This window comes from Neopelma chrysocephalum, unplaced genomic scaffold (genome assembly GCF_003984885.1).
Source record: "Neopelma chrysocephalum unplaced genomic scaffold, ASM398488v2 Primary Assembly neopelma1_65c, whole genome shotgun sequence".
In the NCBI taxonomy this organism is placed as follows: Eukaryota; Metazoa; Chordata; class Aves; order Passeriformes; family Pipridae; genus Neopelma; species Neopelma chrysocephalum.
This window is the reverse complement of record NW_020897724.1, coordinates 1,942,112-1,966,340: the sequence shown is the minus strand read 5'-3', so window position 1 is coordinate 1,966,340 and position 24,229 is coordinate 1,942,112. Positions and strand designations below refer to the sequence as shown.

The window sequence follows — 24,229 nt, the reverse complement described above, 5'->3', positions numbered from 1 at the left end:
TGAGTTGCAGGAAAACAACACATTTTCCATGTGGCTCCATGTGTGACAGTTGGTCTGCAGGGTGGAGAATGCCATTCATCAGAGACTTGGCCCAGGTGACACTGAAAAACTTCTCCCTGTAATAACATTTCTTAACATTTCAGCTCTCCATATGTTTGGAAACAGTCCAAGTGGTACAATTTTCCAATTACAACCACTAGATAGGAAAGGCAAAGTTTTTATTTTAAAAAGAGTCAGTTTTAAAAAAAACCCAAACAATAATTTCAACATTATAAACACAAAGTGCTTTCACACAAGGCAAATTATATCCTGCATTTGTTTTTCCAAGATAAGTTTAACAAAGTGGTGCATTCTGTAGATAATTCCATACGCAAGAGAACAAACACAGGCTTTGCATTTAAGGAAATTTAAGTATAGAAGGGGCAGCAGAAAGTTTTGCAGAATGCTGAACTAGACTGAAGAGCTGCCAACATTGTATGTCCCACTCTCAATCCATACAAGGAACTCAAAGAGAAGCAATGGACTGTGCACATAAAACAAAGAAAAGCACTTTTGTTTTGGTCAGTGTTCTATATTCTGGTGCCACCACCTCAGATTTTCCAACCATCACTCTGGAGAGAAAAAAGGAGCTAAGAGAATAACAACTAGAAAACTTATCAAATTAATGTATTGGAGGATTACCCAGACCAGAGTGACTAACAGAGGTACTAACAGAACTAAAAATCCTCCCTACCATGCAAGCAAATACCAAGTTTGGGAACTCTGCAATCTTCATCGCTTCCTCCTGCCTTGCTCTGGTGATAAACTGACAAGCAGCACATTTTCTGTGACACCCAGTGGGGTTGTGCTGCTTTCCAGTAACACACTTTTGTCTTGCTTATGCCACCAGAACAGAAAATTCAACGCAGCATCAGCCAGGCCCTTCAAGATCTCGGAGAGCACTATGGTGGAGCACCAGCAGACAAAACCATGTGCTGGTGCTGCAACATCAACGTGGAAAGCTACAAAACTACCAGCTTTTTATCTCCTTTGTTCTTTTGACAGTTAGTAGCTACTGATGTAAATTCTTATGGTACGGAGAGACCAGAAACCTTTTCCAAATGCACAAGGAAGCTCTTAAACCACTTGCAGACTGACTCACAAGCAGCAGCAGTTTACAGAAACTAATTAACAGGAGGCCCAGAGGTTGTATGTGATCTACAGAATGACTGGATTTCAAACCTGAAGTGTTGAAAGATTTTTGAAAAACTAATTTATAGCAGGTATTTACAGAAGGCACATTTGGCAAGAACAGTAAATGCAGTATTTTTTATTTGTATTTATTTCAGTTTTTTACTTTTACAGAGGTTAACACAGTGTTACCATCATAGCCTTGTTTAAACACCTGTCTGCCTTTTCTGGACAGGTATCATTCAAATGCATCAAATCTGCTGCTTATGACATGGAAATTACTTCAACCTTCAGAGCCTCATTCCCTAGTTTTTTGTGATTATTGTCTTAAATAAGCATATCTGAAAACAAAATTTATCTTTTATTTCACTTTAAAAAAATCATAGTACAAGTCAGAGAAACTCCTTAACAAACATTTAGCCTTCTTAATAAAGAAATAGTAATTAACAAGCAGATCAACAGTTAGAAGCCCAGGTCCTTTATCTATGTTTTTCAGGCAGAATTCAAGCCTTTAGAAAAGGCTGAGGTTTGTGCATGATCTATCAGCTGACTTATAAAAATGCATAAGGAAGTTTTCCAATGCTATAACCAAGGCTCTCTGGGATGAAGAGAACACTTAACAGACTTGCAGTCAGCGGTAACAAAAAACTCCAGACAAACACTGGACAAGTATCTCTTAAAAATTCCTGTGTGAACACCTTTACTGCAGATTAGAGACTTGAAACTGGTAAGAAAATTCAGATACTGGATTCAATCACCACTGATGCACAATAACCTGAGTTGTCCATTTGGCAAAGCAACCTCCAAGAAGGAAGAAGCCTTTAGGTTTGGTTCTCTTCCAAGTTTTAAAGTGAATTCTAGTGCTCATGAAAAGATGCCAGCAAATAATTTCTTTTGTCAAAGAAGGGCACCTGTCTCTGAGGCAACTCTCTGCCAGAGTGTAAACAGTGCTGTTGCCAAAGCATTGACACCAAGCATGAGCCTAAAGAGTTCTCCATAGGCATCCTCCTCTCGGTCTGTGCTGAGACTGCAGCAAGCACAACGTGCAACATGATTAAGATTACCTGCAGAACATCACCAACCTGTTTTGCATAAAGCAAAAAGGGAAACGTTCCATTGCTCTCAGCTGCTGCTGGACTGAGTGGCCCATACAGATTATGTAGACTTTTTACAGACCTAAGTGAAAATCCCCTCAGGCAAACTTGTATTCAAACAACCTAGTAAGAAACATTGCTTTTTATTGGTTTCCAGTGACAAGATGCACAGAAATGAGCAGTCTCCATGAAGCTTCAGAGAGGGCTTGTAGAGGTGCTAACCAACTTCATCAATCAATGTTTTAACACTGCCTAGAAACGTTTGTAAGCACCAAGAAGAGTATTGCAGTTCGGACAGGTGTGATCCACATCCTTGAGAGCGTTAATGCAGAATGGAAACAAGCAGCAGCCTCCTATACACCTGCAAAGGGAAAAAAATAAAAAGGAGAAAAACACTGGTTTACCACTTGTTCCATACACAAAAAGTTAAATTATATTTCCTGTGAAATCCATCAGTAAAACTGGTGCCATGAAGCTTCAGGAAGAACACACATGGCTCTGGAGTCTATAGTGTTCCAGAGCTGCTTTAAGGTCCTCCAGGACATAAATGCAGATGTAGGCTATTTGAACCACAAAGGCTCAGGCCTCAGACAGAAAGACAAAGCAAAGCTGAGAGCTCTGTTTCTCTTTAGAGCTATAAACAGTCAGGTAAGAAGTAAAAAAAGGGGAAACTGGACTTGACCTACCCCAGCAGGCAGAGGCCACCACAGGACAGCCAAGTCAGAGCTCCTGCCTCGTAGGAGAGACGTGTCACTATCATCTGGTTACAGGCGGGGCAGCACATCTGAACTGGGCGGTCATAAAACACCACTGGTTGCTGCACATACACCGTCTGAACTCTAACTGGGCAGAGAAATATGCTGTTTAATCAATGAGCAAATAAGGAAAAAAGAACAGTAAGCAATTTCCCCTGAGCCAGAACCAGCTATAACTTTGAAATATTAGGGGCTCAGAGCAATGAGATAAATACACAATGACAAAGAGAAACCACCGTGGCATTTGCTAATGCAGAAATACATTGTCTTAAGAATAAGGGTGCACTAAAAACTGCAGAAAGCCAAATGATGTTATTGATATTAGTGCACACTGAAGGATTCATGAGAATCGGTTCATGTTATTCCCTTCAAAAGTATTTTTTGGAAGGTGGTGAGATCTTTCATCTTCTGACAGCACCTGTGACACAGCCACTTGACACCTCCTCAGCCTGAGGTACAGAAGAGTTTTTGAGGCTTACTGGGGTTATTTCCTGGTGCAGGCTGTCCCATGTATGGAGGAGGGTTCATTCCCTTCACATCTGGCTTCAGTCCAGGGCCAGGAACAGGATAGGGGTGAGGGTAGTTCATATTGATTCCTACACTTTCCTCATAAGAAGGTGGTGCAGATGGGATAGGGTTGACACTTGGAGCAGACATGGTATCTAAAACATAACAGAGAGAAAATTGTAATAAAAGACATTATTTATTAAGGGCAAGTAATAAATAATTAGGCTCAATTCAGAAGCAAGAAGATAACTAGATTAAAATGGACTTTTACCAGCACAAAGTCTATTGACTGGTATTTGTTTCTGATAGCGTTAAATGTTGACCTCAGTTTCTTTGTTCTTGTTGCCTACTTCCCACTTCCTTCTCACAGGGCAGTAAATACCAGTTCTCCCTTTCTAAGTTAAAAATGCTAAAACAGGGATGTGGGGCATCTTTATTAGTATGCTAATCTATCTGGCAGTCTCCTAATTCTCCAAGAACAGTATTTCTGATCCCTCTTGTTCACCTGAAAAATCAAACAGTACGACAGGCCACGTGGTAGTTGCTAGCCAACATGAGCCTGACTGTTTGAAATGAAAATATTTAAAAACCAGTATGTATCTCTGCTGTGATTTGAAATAAAAAATATTTACATTGAAGGAAAAAGAAACCCAAACAATTAAGTATATCCAACTCTACTCAAAGCTTTATGACCCTCAAATATATCTAAGGTTGCCATTTTTGCCATTTAACAAAGTTTTAATGAGTTTGTAATGCAACTCTCCTCCACCAATTCTTATTTCATTCCAGAGGATAAGAACGCTGACCATCGCTTTTTCCCAAAATGGAAAGAAACAACTGTGGTTTCAGTGCAGACTTCCTCTCCTCCTCCCCACCTACGCACTTCCTATAGTCTGCCCACCATTCTCTGTGGAACATCAGTGCTGACTTCATCATCTCCCTTTTTCTCCTCCTCTTAAGGACCATCAGACAGCTCTCCAAGAGCCACATTCCATTCTGTTGTTGCACAATCACTCCGTGTTCATGCAAATCTTTTCACTCAGTACTATATGGGAAGTGCAACTTGTATTTGGAATATACACACACACTGGAAAAACACTGGGACAAAGCACCCCTCCAGTCCATTCCTTTCTGCAGAGTTCTACTGCTCTGCATACAGAACCAAGTTGGCCTAAAGGGGGGGAAAAGGTACAGCATTCAGAAACCATTCTACTGAAGTGAAAGCAGACTAGTTACTTGTGCTGGCTGCAGAGACCAGACAACAAGCAACAGATCCTGCTTTCTTCTGGTTCTCCTCCCCACCAGGAGAGTCGTGAGCAGTTTTGTGGTGTTGAGCTGCCGGATGGGGTTAAACCACAACATAAAGCAAGGACAAGAAAATAAAGCAAGTCTGTATCTGGCCACCCAAGTGATGAACGAGGTGGCAATATCATCAACAAAGCATGCTTTTTATAGGAGCATAACAACTGGTTATTTTCTTAGATTTCTTAGCAGCTTTCATTATCTCAGGGACTTTTATTGAATAGTGTGTTTGGGGGATGAAAAGAAACAAGACGTATGTAAATTGGGTTATTCATGTTTGTGTACAAGAGAGCAGATCTCAAGCAGGGACATCCTGGCTTCTGCCCAGGATGAAGACAGTGCTGACAACTCCTGCTGGGGGCACAGCAGAGGAGCTGGCAGGAGAAATGGGGCCAGAGGAAGGCTGTCAAACAGCACAGCATGCGAGGGACTTCAGCTGAGCACGGGAGCAGACACCACTGAGAACAAAACCAGAAGATCCATGTGGCTGCCAGGAGCCCAAGAGACAAGCCACTGCCTCTCAGCCACTGCCATCCAAACCTAAGAGCTCACAGCTTGTCTCAGAAACTCCTGCCAGGCTCTGTACTCCTGCTGCCCTGTTCCCAGCCCAACCACCTTCTCCTGGATATAGCATCCTTCACATACTCCCACTGCCCAAGCTTATTCCAAGAAGCTATAGCCCTCAATTTGAAGGACATTACCTTAGCAGGCCTCGAGGTGGTACAGAGCACAGCACAGCCTGCACTTGGCAGGGAGAGAAATAAAGGGGGGAAAAAAGTCTCAGGCAGTAAGAAAATTTACTTGGACTGTTGCACTTTTGTTACACACAGCACGAAGTTGCTGCCCACAGATGACTCTGGTACCTAATCTTTAGGTCCAAGAGGACACCCACTAGGAATACCAGCAAAATCTGTAGGCAAAACACACAAGGGCACAGAACAGATTAGCTGGAAGGAAACAGAAACTACAACTAGGGAGTTTTTACCAGAAGCAAACAAAAGGAGTAGTAAACAAGCCAGACAATAATGCAGAATTTCCCCATCAGGACTTTAGCTGGCTCTAAATAATTCCATAACAAGAACAAAAGTAGAAAACACACTTTGCAATTAGAAGATGTAACAGTGAAAGTAAAGGTGCATACAAAGTCCAAAGGCCTTGAATGACTTCACCTAACTAGGTCCTAAGCAGGTGGCTGATCCAAACAACACCTGTCCAACCTAAATTACTCTGTAATAACCCAGGAAACAGAAGTTAGTTTATTCTTCTAGAAAAAGGTGACAGAAGTCCAGTTCTGATTGTATCCAAGCACTAAAGACTAAATACTAAGTTATGACAAAACTGATGCAAAAGATACCACTCATGATGGAAACCAAACAAGTTCATTTGCTTTAATGAATTCTTCACTGAGGACAATCCTCCAGAAAACTGCCACTTGCTGGACTGCCTCCACTGCTGCCAGCTTGGTTCAGGTCACAGAAGCACTAATTCATCTCAAGTACAGACTGGCAGCAACAATAGGAACTGTATGACTGTTCAATACTCCCACTGCCCCAAATACTGGTGTACACCTAGTGCAATGCAGACTCTGGACCAGTATCTTGATACCAAAAGGAAGCTGGGTTTTATTAGTGATCATGACTGTTTTCCCCCTTACTTCACAAGACATAATGTAAATACCTCTATTTGAGAACATATGAATTTCTGACTGTTATAAGACAAGCTTGATTTTCTTGCATTTTTGTGAGATGCTCTAGAAACTCCCACCTATCATGGCTCCAAACTTTGTAGTAAGTTTTAGCCTTAACTCATCCCGTCTGCTGGTCTGACAATGTCCATGCTGCCTCCTCACCACTCACATCTGTACCTGTCCATGTGGACACTGCTGCCCTCCAGGATCAGCTGTCTTTTCCTTCCACACTCCACCTGGGAATAACCAACTCTGACCACACCAGGCCAGCACAAGCAGAGCTCAGCTATGCAGCCAATCACCCTCAGTGCCTCATCAGCCCTGTGAGCCAATTCCTCTGCTGAGTCAGCAGCCAGTCCTTATCCCCCTTATCGTACGTGCCACTTGTCCATATATCAAAAAGAAAAAAAAGTAATCTAAAATTCTTGGTGGTTCCTCCTCTGGTAGCTATTTATTCAGCCTTTCCTCACTCACCATCCAAAAATCTCCCCCTTAAACATTCAACTACAAGGATAAGGCTCTGTGGACACACATCTCCAGACTGCAAACCTCAAAAACAAAGCAAGTGTTATTTCTAAGCAACAAAACCAAATCCACTTGCAATCCATGTCTGCTCTTCTCCAACCAAGCCCATTCCTGTACACATTTCTATGGTCAAGTTCTCAAAACAGGCTCCAGGGAGCACCTCTTACTATGCTTCTCAAGTCAAAAAGCCCTTTCAACCTACAGAGAACTTTGCAGGGACAAAAGACAATGTGCAAAGAAAAAGAATTTCAGTCTTAAGTATCCAATTAGGGCTGGAGTCACTCCATCCAGGGTTCCCAACGACACACACCTTTTTGCTTTCCATGCTTGGAGCACAGAAAAAAATCTCTGGAATATCAGCAATTGCCTTCCTTACGCAGCACAGCTTTCATCAGGATTTCAGTGACGTCTATGAACACTTCAACAGAGACCTTGTCACAAGTTTGTTCACCCTTTCAGGTTACACAGGGCTAATGCGCTGCACTGGAGGCGTGGTGATACGTCAGCAAACACCAATGTTTATGCATTTCAGTAGTCCAACAGTCTTCCCAGTAGACTAAGCGGAAACGTGAAAAGGTTTGTTAGAAAGGGAACTGTGTACTCAGTCAAGCGCGGGTGTTACAGTAGCCAGGACAAACTAAGTAACCAGGAGCTGGTGCAGAAGGACAGATGTGGCTGCGTGCACAGTGTGTAGGCAGGGACAGTAATTTGGTAACCCTGGGGACAGGCACTGCTCCTTCCCACCATTCTCACACTCACACTGCAGCTTTGGCAGACTGACAAGGGAACAAGAGAGCAGCCAAAGATGTCTAAACTGAGTAAGTTTTAGTGACAGTTTTTGTATTATCAAGTATCCCACAGCTATACTTTTAAAAACCACTGACCTTCTGTTTTCTTTAGAAAAGTTTTCCCCTTGTGACTAAACTACAGAGCTGAATAAGGATCTACCACCCCCAGTCACAGTGGCTGGTTTTGGCTGGGGGTGCACTAGGAGCTGGGAGGGGATGCTGGTGAGACAGCTGACCCCAGCTGGGATATTCCAGACCATACAGCATCACACTCAGCAATAAATCTAGGAAGAGGGTGGCTGGGAGGGAAATGCTGCTCAGGCCAGGCATCAGTTTGCTGGTGGTGAGTAATTGTTCTCATTTGCATCACTTGCTGGGTTTTATTTCTCTCTGTAATTTTCCTTTTCATTACAACTTTTTTATTATTATTATTATTATTGTTGTTATTTTATTTCAATTATGAAACAGTTCTTATCTCAACCCATGAGGTTTCTCACTTTTACCCTTTCAGTTCTCTTCAGCCAGTCTTGCTGAGGGAGCAGTGAGCGAGCAGCTGCTGGTGCTCATTTGCCAGGCGGGGTTAAACCACAACACAGCTACTTCTGCTCTGCAGACACTGCTCGACCAAAGACCATCCTCAGCTCTGCATCACCAAAGGGTGAGTTCTAAGAAATCAACACCCTTTCACAGATTTCAAAATGATCATGATCATAACTTCAACATGAACACTTCTAGCCTCAATATTTAACAGTCAATACTTATTTTTAAATTATGTTGCATGTTCACTTCTTACCACTGCTTGCTTTTGAACAACTGTTTCTATTTAAAAATTACCCCTGTGCTTTTTCTGCACTTTCCTTTTTTTTTTCCCCCTTTACTGAAGACAGATGTAAACAGGTCTCAGGTCTTCACAGCACTTTGTGGCAACCCTGGCATGGCAACCGCCTCTCCTGTGCCTGCCTTTTTTTAAAGTTAAAGTTTCAAAACTGTAGTACGTAAAACATTTACAAAGTGAACGGTATAAAACTCAAAGCACATATGAGTCCCTGTAAGTTATCTATCAAAATGAAAATTCCTAATAAAGAGGACAACAGGACTACAAAAAATCTCTTCAAAATACTGAGTATTGTGGAGGTAACCACAACTTCAGCTTTTCAACTTCATTTTTCTAATGTCCCTTCTGCTTTAAATGTGAACTGAGAGACTGAACTATCACTTCATACAGTCAGTGCAAGCATGTGTCACAATCAGGGTCACTACTTCAATATTATACTGGGGACAAGGGAAAAAGAAGGTAATAACTCACCTCTCTGCTTGGTATGCAAAAAACAAACCAACCAATCAACCAACCAACCAAACAACAACCCACCCAGTAAAGAACCACTTACAAATACAGCTTTCCTAACCCAGTTTAGCCAAACAAATCTGTTGTTGCCCTTCCCATAATCTCTTGCTAAGAATTAACACAATTTAATCCTTAAATTAAACAATTTCTATACAGTCCTCTTCACTAGAAATGCCAAGCTGCCCTCCAGCACCACGGGTAATTAGAGGGGCTCCCTGCACAGCAGAGTTTAAAACAGCTACCGATCAGCACCTGGAATGAAACACAGGTTGAAGCGAATTTTTGTTAAAAATCCAGCAGGATGTGCAGGTTTATTGGAGTACTGGGGACTTTTCCAGTTCACGGCAGCAAGCCCTAACACAGCACTCATTTGGGCCACCACCCTGGTTATCTGAACTCCGGACAACAACTTCCTAGTTGGCCAGCCTGCTGAGAAACATTATCTTAAAGTCGTTTAAACTTCTCAGACATTTGTGAGAGAATAAAATTCAGTAATAATTATATAAAAAAAAAAAGGACTTTGACATACTATTATTTTAGTAAAACAAACAATGGCACCGAGGTCACACGGAATTTTATACTGGTATAAAATAGAAGTAGAAATAGCACCACACGCTGTGTTCTCCTCGTAATAAACCAAGTAATCAACAGTTTCGGAATAATCCTGCGAGCGGCTTCACCCCGGGTGCTGCTGGGGCCGGTCACCCCCTCCCTGGGGCAGGGCAGGGCCCGTCCCAAATGAGCTGTTCCCGAGCGCATTCCCCGAGCCAAGGGGCTGTTCCGGCTGCCGCCCAAAACACTCGGGAAAACGAAACTCCTGCCTGGCCGACCCCGAGCCCGCTCCCCCCGGGCAGGATCCACCGCCCGCGGGCTGCCTGCGCTGTGCGGACCGTCCCGGGGCCGGGGCCGCCCGCCCGGGTCTCTGCTGCGCCCAAGCCCCAACCAGCCCTCGGTGCCCCGGGGGCTCCCCCGGCCCGGCCGGAGCGCCGGGAGCGGCCCGGAGCGCTCGGGGCCGGGAGCAAGGTCCCCCCGCTCCGCTCTGCCCTGTCCGCGCCCGGCTCCGGGCACAGCCCTTACCGCTCCGGGCCGTGCCCGCCGACCCTCCTCACTCTGCTCGCCTCGCCGCTCCGCTCGCCGGGTGCACCCCCGTCAACAGGGCTTGTCCCGTCCCGTCCCCACCCGCGGTTCCTCCTCCCCTTCCCGCGGCTGTCGGCGGGAGCCGCCTCGCCCGAGCGCTCCCGCGGACCCACCGGCAGCGGGAGCGGCGCGTCTGGGCGCGGGCGGCGGGGAACGGGAACGGGAAAACTGGGTGGAAGCACAGTCACTCCTGACGCACTTGGCAGTCCCCGGGACCGGGAACTCCGCGGCTTTTGCCAAGAGTTCGCTCGCAGATTGACAAACCAGTGATCTTCAGCTTTCCAGCAGGCTCCATGTTCTGTAACACTTGAGGAAAAAAGCCCTCCCCTAATTCTCCAATGCCCCATAGGTTACCAAATCAGTTATTTCAGGCAACGTACAAGAGCACATAAAGTGATCAACAAAACCTTCAACAGATTCAGTGATTTTAGTTAGTGCCTTACAAGCAATTAAGTTGGATTCAGTCTTTGGAAAACATGGAGTATGTCACTCCTTTCTCTATCCAACTCCAAGATAACAAGTGAATTACTGGGCAAATCCCTGAAAGGAATTCAACAGGGATCGCTTCATATGCTGTAGTTTGGGTGAATCTACCTCAGACTGAAGGGAGTTAATGACCCCTGTGGGCTCAGCACGGATTGTGCATTAAGCCTTTTGGCTGAAAGCATCTAAAATCGGTTAAAGTCCTATTTTTCTATTTAAATCCTTTCTTGGACCTCTCCCTAAGCAACATGCACAAAGCTTCCATTCAAACCCATCCTGGAGCAAGGAGTCAGGTTTTATAGGACAAAAGGGTCTCTTACCCCAGTGACAGTGAGCCCAACATTAAGCTCTGCGGTCACAGTAATTACTGAATCACCTGCAGGTACTGGTGCCTGGGGATGTCATCGATGTTGGAGTATTGAGTATTGAGAATACTCCCACTCCCTGACTCAGGGGGAACAGGGAGAAGGTGCGAACTGTGATTCGGCAGCATTCAGTGGGATTAGAACTAGACATAGAGGTGAATACATCATTTTCAAGAAACCACATTATATATTATTTTTCTCAGGAGCAGAACATGAGTAATTTTGGCTTTGGTACCCTGGATTAACTAAAAATGGAATAATTGTTCTCTTAGTAACTAAATCCCCTTCTCGAGTTGGCTATGAGCAGCTTAGAAGCCAGAGGAGAGGGAGGCCATGACTGAACATGGCAAAATAAGGCATGACCTTCAACTGGAAGCCTTCTTACTCCAATTGCCACGCTCTCTCCTGTGTTTTTTCTTGCATCTAATCAGAGGCTGGCTCATGCTCTTCCTTGGGGACCCCAGCAACATTTCTCCCTTTTGCCCTACCACTGTTTGCATCCAATATCCCAATACAGCAGGCGGTTGGCATCCATGTACCGGTACAGGAGTGTATTTCCCCTCACTAACCGCCCTCCTTCCCACCCAGCTCACCATTCTCCAGTTCCCGCCTTTCCAGACATTTTGCTGGATGGCACTGGGCGAAAGAAGAATCACTTTTAGTCAGTCAATGGTTGGCCAGGTCACCACAGAATCTGGGAGCTTGCTGCAAACAGCACAGACATCACAGTTAACAGAACGTTCTGTAATGGTCAGTGGAACTTTGACAGCTTAGTAACAAGTCAAGTCAGCCCAATCCACTTCAGGGGCTCTGTGGCCGCCCAAAGTAACAAATTGTAACACTTTTCTAATGAATATGTATATCCTGGCTAATAAGTACGTGTGCTATCTTGAGCCAACAATGCAGGTTAGGCAGAGTTTCCCTCTGTACATTGACAGCTGTAATAAAGTAATGCCTGCTTCTTAATACTACATTGTTGTTAAGGAGTTTTATTCCCAATTTTCAGTGGCAAGCTTGTGGAAAATTGGTAGGTTTGCTGTGGAGAATTGATGGGGTTGAGTTGAGTCACTTGCTTATCTTACACCTCACTTGAGTGAGGCTTAAACACTGCATGGTGTCTGGGGCAAAGGGTAGGGCTGTTTCTTCAGTAAAACAGCACTATTTGTGAGTCTGTGATTGTGAATATTCTTATTAAACACAACCAGACTTACAATACCAAATTGATAATAATCAGAAATTAAGCCCAGCTGCTTCCAGCCCCTCTGATCTCCAACGCAAGGGAGGTTATTTTCTGCCGGATTTCAGACTCTGCTGGAATAGAGCTGCAGCCTGCCAGCCTGCCTAGGGTAGGCAGGGTTCTCCCCCAGCAAAGCAGCACAGCTCCCCCAGAGCTGCTGCCCATGCAGTGGAACCCAGGGCAGTTCTCTTCCTGCACCAGAGCAGGTGACTGGGTGGGGACACGGCCAGTGCCAGCTCAAGGCATGAATGAGGAAACCTGGTTAGAAATTGCTACATCTTTTTTACCTCTCCCCCTGCCCCCGTGAGCTGTGTACCTGAAGATTATAAACATTACTCGTTTTTTAAAAAATCATAAGAAAAAAAAGGCCATGTGGCAATTTCAGAAGCTCGAAGTGTGAGTGCAGTATGAGGTGACCATGTGCAGCTCTGCTGCATCACCAGTCCCGTGGCAGGATGTGCTGGGCAGCCCCACCTGCTCCATCCACTGTTACACCTCTCTGCGCTCTCCTGAGTCATCACCGGGGCTGCCAACAGCACCATGGAAAGGGCAATGTACACAGAATACAGTGTGTGTTTGGTCATCACGCTAATTGCACATATTGTATTACAGAACACCAGCAGATGTCAGTTTAGCCCCAAAAATGAATGCTGGATTTATTAGCTTTTGTTCCCAAAGCAGTAATTTTCCACCAAAGAAGCTAAATGAAGTTCAGAAGTTGATGTACATTTGACAGCCTGTTAGTCATATTTTACATACTGTAATATGGCCTTAGTGTGTAAAATAAGTAAACCTTAATGTCACCTTATTTTTCTTCCAGACCCACTCTATAGTAGCTTCAGCACTTTGGTTGTACTGTCAGACAGTACAGTTTTGTTCTCTAGGCTACTTTTAAGTGAGTGCACATAAAAGCATCTGCAATAATTAAAAATAAGCACAGCCATAATATACTTCCTCTCATGTACTATTACTGCAAAACTCCTGATCACAAAATGCTTCAGAGCTAATAACCCAATCATTAACAGCTTGTGGACGCAGGCCTAGGTAACACTGCTGTATTGTTTCTGCCTGGGTGAGCACTAGTTCTGTTCAATATTAATAAATATACTGACGTGCAGTTGTCAAACAGTCTGACGTTAAGAGGTGCCAAATTCATGGGAAAGTATGGTGCAGTTTGATTGTGTGAACAAGAGCAGAGCCTGGGGTCAAAACTACCAGGAAGTGGGTTACCTTGAACCCTGGTTCCCAAACACTTGGCTTACAAAAAAAACAAACTGTGACAGAGGCTTTGCAATGTTCATTTGGGAGCTAACATCTTCAACTGAAATTATCCCCAAATAAATTCTGTGTGTGACAGAGGGGACAGGGGGCAAAAAAAGAGAGAGAGGTTAGAGAGACTACAAATACACCCTCCCTTTCAGAAACTACTTTGTGAAGACAAGTGCCCCGTGATTGACAGTATCATGGCTTATGCTATTGCTCCACACTAATATGGAACTGGTAGGGAAAAAAAACAATAAAAAACCCCCTCACAATAGAGAAATGATGACTTCAAGTCAGCTCCCAGACACGTTATCTTGCATAAAATCCTCTTCTTTCTCAGTTCCCATTTTCTTCCAGTGTCTTCACCCCACCAGCCACTCAGACACTTGTGCTCTCTGGTGAGGCTGAGGTTTCCTGGCTGCTGCTGTTCTCTCTGTTGAGCTGCAGCTGCCCATTTACTGCCTTGGCGGGTAGGGAACTCCTTCCCCTAGAGGTTGTCCATGTGCCAGGCAGATACACAGGATGTCTGTCCTTCCCTGCCTCCACAGAGCAGGATCACAGACTGTCCCCTTCCCAGGCAGGCCAGATCTTAGTTTAAGGTATCACAACAGCTCCTCCTGATATTAAACATCTCCCACCCCAAGCGTGCACCCTCCTCACTGTACGAGCCTTGCTTAGCATGATCACTAAGGAAAAAGAGACCTCTTTTTTTCATTTGCAGGTTGGTAGGTGGGGTAATATGCTTGTGGAAGACAGGAGTATTAATGGATTTACCATGTGAAGCAGAAGTAGCATATGCAGTCTAAAACTGCAAATGATCCCCCAGGGTTGCAATTGGTTGACAGAATTGCTAAATTAATCCAAACCTAAATATTAGTGCTTTACTGTCCTTCTAGTATTACTTCCTTCTTAATTACCAGCTCCCGTAGTGTTATTTGATCATCATAACAGCTAATAACAGCTGCCAGACTGTAAAGCACTGTTTCACACTACAGCAAAATATTTAAGCATGTAAATCATATCATCGCCCCTAGAGAGAGAGACAGCAGTGTGGTGTCAAAAGAAGTAATGATAGATTTCTCTTTCCCCAAACATTTGGCACTTCATGTAAAGAATTACAAGGAGAATAACCATTCACTGCCAGTAATGGTTCTCCTAGCATGAACAACCAAAAAGAAATGATAGAAAAGCTTCACATTTAAAAAACAGCAGATCTGTCCTGATTAAGTCATCCATTATTTGATGGATTATCTATTAATGACATGAGAAAACAGAGAGGAAAAATTATGATTCTCCAACCATTTACCCTTCGAATTCATCTTCCTACTCCCTTGACAGGGTACAGGAAGGATGTGATTTTAAAAATAAAGCTGCCAGATTATTTTTCCTCTAGACAGAACTGAAGCATGATTTCCACTGCTCTGATGCCATTGCTGAATGAAGAGGTGCAAAAATCCCATATTGTTGCCCTTTCTGCAGAATAATGCCAGATCTGCTGCTGGGCCAAGCTGTGGTATAGTCTTGGCTGTAAATCAGCCTTGCCAGCTCTTCTTGTATCTGACCACTGAAATCACTGATCTAAATCTGACGTTCAAACTTCCTGCTATTTTGCTTAAGGCAGCACAAGACGTGTTTTAATTAACTGCTTTGATCCAATTCTGTGGGTCTAAACCGAGTAAGCAACGATGCAGTAGTTTCTTGTGCATAATTCTGATACAATTTTCACACAGCTGTCATCTGGGCACCAGAATTATTGCAACCTAGTTGGGATATAAGCGAGAAATAAGAAATATGTGCAGAGATTAAGACCATATTACTAAAAATTCATAGTTATCTGATGAGGCTTTCCTTTGGGCCTCTAATATCCACTTCTCTGAAAGTCTATTTCTGGCATCACTCACACACATTATATGCAAAGCCGGATGCCAATAAGCATTTATTGTCTTGTGCTCCTCTCACTTTATGCAACAAATATTTGAACTTAGCAGTAGTAATGTTTGCAGCAGTTATGGCAATTGCAAAGTTATTGATATTGAATTCTGTATTGCTTTATAATCTCTAGTTTTTTTAACTTAGATCATGATTTAAGAATAGCTTTGCCGTGGTGTTTAGCATTTCAATTCCCTGCCTCTGGCAGGACTGCCTTCATTGAAGACATTCCAGTGAATCTCTCAAGTCCACATACAAATTAAATGTCAACATTTTCGGCTCAGAGGGGGCCAGTTCCTGTTCCAGAAACTCAGACATTACATACCATATCTTGTCACTTGATACTGGTTGTCTGTAGGAAGCAGTCAGCCAGGAAGCTTGTCATCTGGGGACCAAATCAGCACTGGTGTCATAGCTACAGAGCTAAAACAGCAACAGCAATGTGAGGATTAATACCCATTTACCAAAAGGATGACTAATCATGGTGAAATGCAATATCGTCATCCATTGCTACACATTAAGAAAGCACTTCTCCAAATGTGCTTGCAGCCTTGAGTGGCCTGTTGAACTGGATGCCAAATGTTTAGGGCCCTCCTTAGTTGAAATGAAACTGTTGTCTTTTCAGACTAATCCTTTGTGATAAGCAAAGCAAGCAATAAAAAATTGAATATGCTTACAAAGATCAGTAGTAAAGATAAGAGAACTAGAAACCCCCGGGTGGGATTGTGAGAGCTGGCTCATCTGCTGTATGCAGAGATTCTGCAAGTCTTGATTGTATGCACAGCTCCTCCTGAATTTGCCCTGCAGCAAAATCATGTGTTCTGTGACACAACCACAACAGAGTCTACAGTAACTAAAAATAAACTGCTTCTCTGCAAATTCATGGCTCAGTTTAGTCCAGCTTGTAAATAACTTTTCAGCATTGGTCAGCAAACACTGTTCCTTATGATTATCACACTGTGCACAACCTCATTAATTGTCATTAGAGTTGGCTATTTTAGTATCTTCAAATATTGCAACACGTGGGTCTAGCCCCAGGTGTTTGTTTAGTAAGTCATGAGTTCTCAGCTTTTGTTACCCACATTTGTGTATCTGACCCAGCTGCTTTGCCCTTTCCTTGGGAGCTTTCAGGTCATCAGAGCTGCCTGACAAATCTGTTGCTGTTTCTATCCCTGTGGTACTAAATGTGTTGTACCTGGATGGTGGGAAAGATGGGTAATCAGCCACCTTTCCAGTATCTCCACGTGAGCAATTAGGAACATCTACCCCAAAGCTGCAGGCCAGACAGAGCTATAGGCACAGTGAACCTTAATGTTTCTTTAATCAGCATGTAAGTGACAATACTTTATTTGTTTATTAAATTGTATTAATTAAATCAAATTTAAATTAGTCTCCTTTTTAACAGAATATCGAGTTCAAATTAGGCTTTAGGTCAGATCAGCTTATTTGAAACTTTTTCATGTTAGAATTGTATTTTCAAGCAAAAACTTCATCATTTGTTTTACTTTTTATGTCCTTATTCTTGGAAACATTTACCATAAGATTGCTTTATTTTAAATTTTGGAAGAACAGGCATTGGGCTATCTCTAAAGGACTTTTACAAAAGGGAAATTATCTCATTCAGCAAGCATAATATTTGGCAAATATTTGGGATTTTAGAGCCTTCCTTGTAAAATGAATCCTTATTGCATTTGTAAAGGACTTTTCAGTCACTAAAGAATGTCTAAAGAGTTGTCACTTGCATTCTACCAAGAAAGAATCAAACTAGTATAGGTCAATAAAGAGTATAGATGTCTTAATTTCAAATAAAAATATTTGTACCAGTTGCTGATGTCTGTAATAAGCAGAATATTTTTGCTTTCATTCTTGAAGCAGGAGAATTTCTAAAATTATTTTCCTCTCTTTGTGGGCATGTAGCAATTATGCTGCAGTGACAGATGTTTCTCAGGATTGATTTGTTCCCAGAAGAACATTGATTTAAACTTAATTAAGAAGAAAAGTGCAAAGAATTTTACATTGTTTTGTTTTACAGCTGGTAACAAGTGATTCATAACCAAGCAAACTCAAGTAACTTCAGCTGAAAAATAAGCACCCAAGAAGAAACATTGTTTGCATTGAGGTGCAAATAACTAACACAGAAAAATATCATGGTCTTTAAATATTTGTCTCAAGGACTCAGACATAATGTGACTTGTCCACAAGATGGCATGCACTGTACCCAGAAGGGACTGACAGCAAAGTAACATCTGTGGGACAAAAAAACCCTTCCTTGTAATTGTCCTTCTTAACTTCCTTATCCTTCTAGGCAAGCACAGAAGAAAACCTGCCTGTAATTATTTTCTTGATCTAAAAATCTGCTTGTCTCAGAGGTGAGCAAAGACTTCAGTTCATGTGGAAAACAGATAATGTCTGTCATCCAGGGGAACTAGTTTTTCTCTTTGAGATTTCAGGTGGCTGCAACCAAGTCATACACAAGAGGCACAGGCGCTGCAGGGAGAAAGATTATGACCTTACCAGACATCTGTTTTTTACCAGTCTCTAGATTACTGCCTGGAAGAAGCAGACAGTGGGAAGGGAAAGAGCTGAGAGTTCTGAAAGGACTGCCCAAACAAAAAAAAACCTCAGAATGAAGATGACAGTGCTTCATAGGAAGATGAAATTTGTGAGGGTCTACAAGAATTTATCCTTACATACCTGATAACCAAAAAAGCATCCAATTCTTAGAGCCCTCACAGGTCTGTTCAGATTAAAAATAAAGTCTCATGATGTTCATTTTTCCCTCACCTTTGAGACTGACCTTTTTGTCTCTGCAAACTGGAATTAGCCTAAACCAAGACCATTGGACAGGTTTTCCTGCCCGGCTGCTTCCCAGCAAAAGCTGCCCTAATTAAGTATCATTGGTGGCTCTTCAGAAAAATGAAATGTATTTGGTTTCTGTGCTATAGACAAACTTCCAAGGGATTGAGGAATTCCTGCTACAACGGGCAACCCCAACAGAAGTGTCAGAGGCCACCCAGGGGTTAAAGGTGTCTCTCATGAGATACTTGCAGCAATGTGAATGTGAAGTGGATAAACCCCACAGAATTATAAGTGCAGCAAATACAGCAGGTGGGATGTACACAGCACTGCTCCCACGAGACAAGGGCCCTTTCTAATGCTGACATCACATTTCTGTTCACTCTTGACCCTTTCACAGAGAAGAGCAAAGAATGGCCCATGTGCTGCAGGGCGAGGGTTGCTCCATGTCAGGGCTGCTTCCTCCGCCTGCTGCAGCTGAAGCTTTGAGAAGAAATGAGCTGGGTGAGGAGACTGCTGAGAGTGAAAGGAAGAGTTTACAAGCAATGCCAATGAGGGCATCTCTCACCTCAGCACAGTGAGCTCCAATGGACTAGTGAACAGGCAGTGCTCTGAGCTGTGAACCGGCTTGTAGCAGGTGTGAAGAGGAAATGACGCTTAGAAGAAAATTATTTTAAGGTTAACAGCTCTGGAGAACTTGAGAAAGTGCCCAGCAGTGCTATAGAGAAACAGATATACACTAAAGGCACTCTTTTTGACATTGAAACTAAAGAGACTGTGGAAAATTCAGGCTAAATTTCATTTTACACAAGGTTAGGGCTCTTTGTGAGAGTAAAGCAATAACATTGCTTACAACCATCACTCCCCCAATTCCTACGTTGCACTCCTGGGCTTTATTCCAATAGTAAGTTCTCTTAGACATACATCAGGTCTTCTTACAGGCTTGGAGAAAATAGCTGAAACCCCCCAAGTACTTGAAAATAAGAAAGCTATACGAGGGGACAGCTGGTAGAATTAAACATTGGCAGTCAGAATATCCAAGCTTAGATTCCTATTCCTTTACTGAATTCTCTGTAACAGAGCAAGTAATTCCACTGACAAAGTAAGATTAATTGCCCTTACTGAGAGCCCACAAAGGTGACCTCCAGCAAATTACCTGGGAAAGCCGAGTCCACAGCTGCAAAATGAGGTGAATCAATAAGAAGAGAGTATGGAATTTCTTCTGTTGCAGATGATTACTGTGGGATTGTGTTCTGGGACAGTCCACTATTTGTTAGTGTTTCATTAAAAAAAACAGAAGGGAAAAAGACCAATTTAAAAATCACCCAGGTGCAGAGGTAGAAGTTATACAAGTTGTTCATTAAAAATAATAAAACCCCAAAAACTCACCCTACCTCCAACCCTCCCAAACAGCTTATGTCACACACAGACATATATAAAAAATATAATCTGCATTAATTATTCCAGCACTAAAGTGGGAGCTACACATCCATGCAATGTCTCCTCTTCATTTCAAGCACAGATTTCCACAGTGTGCAATGGAAAACGCCCATCAGAAAAATCTTTTACTCAAGCACACAAAATTCCCTTTGGTATTCCATCTTATTTGAAGTTATACTGCTCCATGAAGTTACTGGTAACTGTTGGTAGCAGTATCAATATGCTGCCTATACTGAGAACTTGAAATATTAGATGAAAAGTTGGTCTAGAAAACCAGGCATTTTATTTCATCTTCTATAAATCAGTATGTGTGGACCTCTAACTCTATATGATGCTGTTAACACATTCCCTATTTGTTTAGTTCTGAGTTGGAATATGCCTACTTTGTTCCAGAATGCCCAGACTGTTCAATGTGCAGCCATTCCTGATTAGTTCAGACGCTGGCTTTGGATACCCAGAGGAAAGGCAGAACTGTCAGTGACGAGAGCAGCATTTAACATTGCCTAGAAGAGCAATGTTAAATCAGTGTGAAATCAGCATCTAATTGCCCCATGTAAAGGAATAATGGCAGTGCAACATACTTTTTAATTCACTGTCAGCCTGTCAATATTTTTCAAATTGGTTATGAATGTGAAATATACCTAAGAAAATGAATTAAAATGGACAAATTGGTTAAACTCCTGCTGGCACATTTAATTTTTGTCCTGAGTGCCCTACCATGAGCATTCTAAGAAATGACAGCATATCTTTTTATTATAGTAATGAATCAACTTGCAGACTCTGCATGCAAGGCATAGAGCAAATATTGCATTTATTCTGGTTCAAGCCTGTTCCCACAGAACATCTTTTGCAGTGTTATGTAAAAGTGCGGGTTTAGGTCAGCTTTTATTACAGACTGAATTGTTTGTTGTTCTTGGAGGTAATGGAAAGAGTCCCATTTAATGTGAGTGAATTAGTTATTGTGGAGAAAAATGAAAATTGATGAAATGTCTTTAAATCAGTGGGAATTGTGTTTCCTTACCACTATACTTTGTGCCTTCCCTGAAGAAAGAGCCCTACACCAGACTGGGATCAGAGATCTGTGTCTAACCTAGCAAGTCTGCCAAGTCTTATTGTTGCCACAGGTTCAGGATTTTGAGTTTTTTTTCTAATTTGATAACCTGAGTGCAAGAACTCAGTATATTTGGAATTATTATTTCAGAAATAGCACAAGATTCATTCTTTGGGGATTATCATAAAGAATCTCCAGACACTTTGTACACATACAGCTCAATCACAGATACTCCTGAAAGTCACAGAGTTCAGGAGGTTCCAGACTCAGCTTTCTAGAAATGCTCAAAGGGACAGGCTGATTCCAGTGTTCCAGGAAACAACATGCAACTGCAGCTGGTGGTGCAGCACCCCTCTGCCAGTCAGCTATTGTACTCTGGGTCAAGAATAGAAGAAAAAAAAGATAGATATTATGAAATACTACTTTCCTCTCCCCATCAGGTTTTGATTTGAGAAACCCTGACAGCATAATGAAACTGTCAGAGGGAGCAGTCAGCTTGCAATGCTGCAAGCCTCATATTAAAAATCACAGGGAAAAAAGTATCCAATTTCCCTGATTTAATAACAGGTATAAATTTCCTCCAAAGACTTTTACTAATTTCCCAAATTCAGGCTAATAAGATTGAGGCAGATTTGGAGTTGCCCACCAAACTGAGTCCCACCACATTCAGAGTTTGACAGGATTAGTGTGTCAGAAGGGAGTGATGTTGTAGAGCAGGAGGCAGCTGGCACAGATCATGAAGAATCTATTCACCAGGCATCATTTACTTGCCCCCCTCTCTATGGGTAGACAATGGATTCAGATATGAAATATTACATAGATTCAAACATTTCTCTTTTTTTTTGGAAGCACTGATCAGTTTTGTGTTCGTAGGAGGGACTGAATTTACTTATTAATAAACACTGCTGTGTTAACTTGCTGCTGCTGGGCTTTTTTAATTGGGTAACAACAGCCCTATGTGGAGGCTAGAATTTGTAGTGCTGTAGTGTTAAACATTTAAACTGCAGTATCATCCTTCTGGAATTGAGGCTGTGTGTTCAACCATACATATTATTCTGGGGATCACTGACCTGAAAAGAAAGAACGAAACCTGCTTGTCTTTGCTTCAGTACAAGCACACTGGATGCTTTTAGCTGTGGTTTTCTGAAGCATTCATGAAACCTCAGTGCAACTCAAAAAACTCTCTCTCTTTCTTCAGCAAGAGCTGCATTGAATTCCCAATTATCCAGGGAAAGCTGGATGGGTGATAACAGCCCTGTCAGGACTGTAGCTGACAACACTGCAGTTGCAATTCTGCTTTTTCAGCAGCTGTGCGAAAGCAAACTGGGAAATACAAATGATTCCTTGGAAGCTGCAGGATATACTACTGAAAGCTGCTCTAAGTTTTCAGGATAATGCAAGTAGGCTTCCCAGATAACAACTAGAAATCATAACATCATCTTTTACCCCTTGAATTAGATAAAATTCAGATCTGAGAAATATGATAGTGCAAAAACACAGAGCTGCAGCATTTCACACCTAAAGGACTTGAGCATCAGCTTTTAGGTCTTTTTTCATGCATTTATTTGCAACACAGCATTAGATGTCCTTTTAAGTGAAAGGCCAGGGTGCTGCTGGAAGCTAAACCCCCAGAAAATTGCTGAAGCTCACAAGAGAAGTACAAGACCAGCACTGAAAGAAGCAGGTGAAAGATCCTGGAGAAAGCATGAGCAAATGTGCTACTTGCGGGAGAGGGGAACCTCTACGCTTTTCTTATCTGTCAGAGCTGTATTTCCACGAGCAGCAGTGTACCTCCTGACCCTTACCATGCTGCTAAAGTTGGGCAGTGCATGAGGCTCCCCATGGCAGGGTCTCCCTGGGGCCCTCCCTGGGGCTGCTGCCCTGCATGAATGAACCTCCTGGGAGACATCCCAGCTTCAGACTTCACGAGAATGTGGCAGCACAGTGCAGGGCAGGATTTTCCTGAGTTTAGAAGAATTGCCCATAGCAACTTGCATGCAGTTGGAGAAGCAGATAAGAGATACTTAAACACCTCTACTAGAAATGGTGAAGATACACTTTGCACCCCTGCAAATCCCCACTACTCAAGTCAGCAAGGTGTCTGTGGTCTCTTTTCTCACAGTCTGTGTCTGTCTTCTCTACAAGGGAACCAAAGGGGTAGTAAGTTATTTGCTTATATCCCAGAGAGAGGGAGGCTGCACAAAGGATGTTAAGATACATGTTAACACATTCTGGTTGAGGATTGTATTAAGTAAATAGCACCCTGCTGCTTTCCTGTCCCTCTCTATTCCCTCTGGGTTCCCATGAACTGCCACCATTGGTTAAGGAGAGGCTCAGAGATACCTTTTGAGGTGTGATTCTGCTAATCACCTTTGGCTGTGATTCTGCTCATTTCTTCTCTGCTGTTACTCAGACTCTGCACCAGTTATCTTCCATGGCATGTGTCAGAGCATGTTGCAGCAGGAACATGCTGGTGCTCAGGGTTTAGTTACAGGGGTGACCACGGGAGGAGTAACAGAAGGAGCTGTGCCTGTGCAAAAGCCAAGAGACCACATTGCTGCCAGAAAGCTCAACAGTTGGGAAAATGATGCTGCTTGTTCTGCAATGAAAAGCAAACTCTGCTCAACTCCAGAGGCTGGAATGCTGGCTCCCCTGTCCTCTCATTAGATTGGAACCTGTGTGCCAGTACACATGCAGTGTCCCTGACTACCATACAGGATCTGGGAGGTTTTGCTCCTCTGGCTGAAAGGTCACACAGCTCAGAGGAGCCGGTGTGTCCAGGCCTTGTCTGTGCAGCAGGAAATATTGTTAACTCTGTGCAAGATTGCAAACAGGACAGATGCTCCTGCAGCCTGGGGGGGAAGCTAACTGAGCATTTTTATATATACCTTCTTCCCCAAAAGAAAAAAAAAACCAAACAACCAAAACCACAAAAAACCCCCCAACACCCTCAGTCTGCTACTTTAGATTTATTTATTAAGTAATATAATTTAAACATATTTCCTGTGTCTGTTGAAGAGAGATCACTACTAATGATTATGGATGTACGCAGCTGCAGATTCTCTTACCTATTTTATTTTGTATAAATTGCCAAATAATGGCAGTGCTGCATGCAGGGCACACAGCTCCTTGACTGCTCCTTGCCCTGTTTTAAACAGAGCTCCACTTTCTAGCAAAGAGTTTTCTTAGAACTAATGCTTCTGCTTATGTGAAAAATGAGATTCCTTTACCCAAGATCCAGGTTTTTCAGGGTTACAAAAAATAATAAAAAAAAATCATGAAGAAAAGGCAAAAGTCCATTTTAAAACATCAACTTGAAGGATTGTTTTTGCATTTGAAACGTAACTTCCAAAAG

The 24,229-nt window shown here is 42.7% G+C and overlaps 1 protein-coding gene and 1 long non-coding RNA gene across 6 annotated transcripts; one reads left to right on the top strand and one right to left on the bottom strand.

Annotated features, from left to right (window-relative positions):
• Positions 1-1,305: 1,305 nt before the first annotated feature.
• LITAF (lipopolysaccharide induced TNF factor) lies at positions 1,306-11,875 on the bottom strand. Of its 5 annotated transcripts, none has more exons than XM_027684254.1 (4): positions 10,251-10,369; positions 3,499-3,688; positions 2,951-3,107; positions 1,306-2,625 (listed from the first exon to the last, which is right to left on the bottom strand). In XM_027684254.1, the coding sequence occupies exons 2-4, from the start codon at positions 3,674-3,676 to the stop codon at positions 2,517-2,519; spliced, it is 444 nt and encodes a 147-aa protein (XP_027540055.1). In that variant the 5' UTR covers positions 3,677-3,688; positions 10,251-10,369; the 3' UTR covers positions 1,306-2,516. The 5 variants fall into 5 exon arrangements, with proteins under 5 accessions (XP_027540055.1, XP_027540056.1, XP_027540054.1 ...); XM_027684255.1 differs by having other exon boundaries at positions 3,499-3,681; positions 10,251-10,365; XM_027684253.1 differs by lacking the exon at positions 10,251-10,369 and adding an exon at positions 4,333-4,350.
• Positions 11,876-11,953: 78 nt separating this feature from the next.
• On the top strand, positions 11,954-18,100 carry LOC113968044. Its single transcript, XR_003534354.1, has 4 exons — positions 11,954-12,064; positions 14,997-15,103; positions 16,719-16,917; positions 17,620-18,100. It is a non-coding gene; the product is annotated as an uncharacterized LOC113968044 (long non-coding RNA).
• The last annotated feature ends 6,129 nt before the right edge of the window (positions 18,101-24,229 follow it).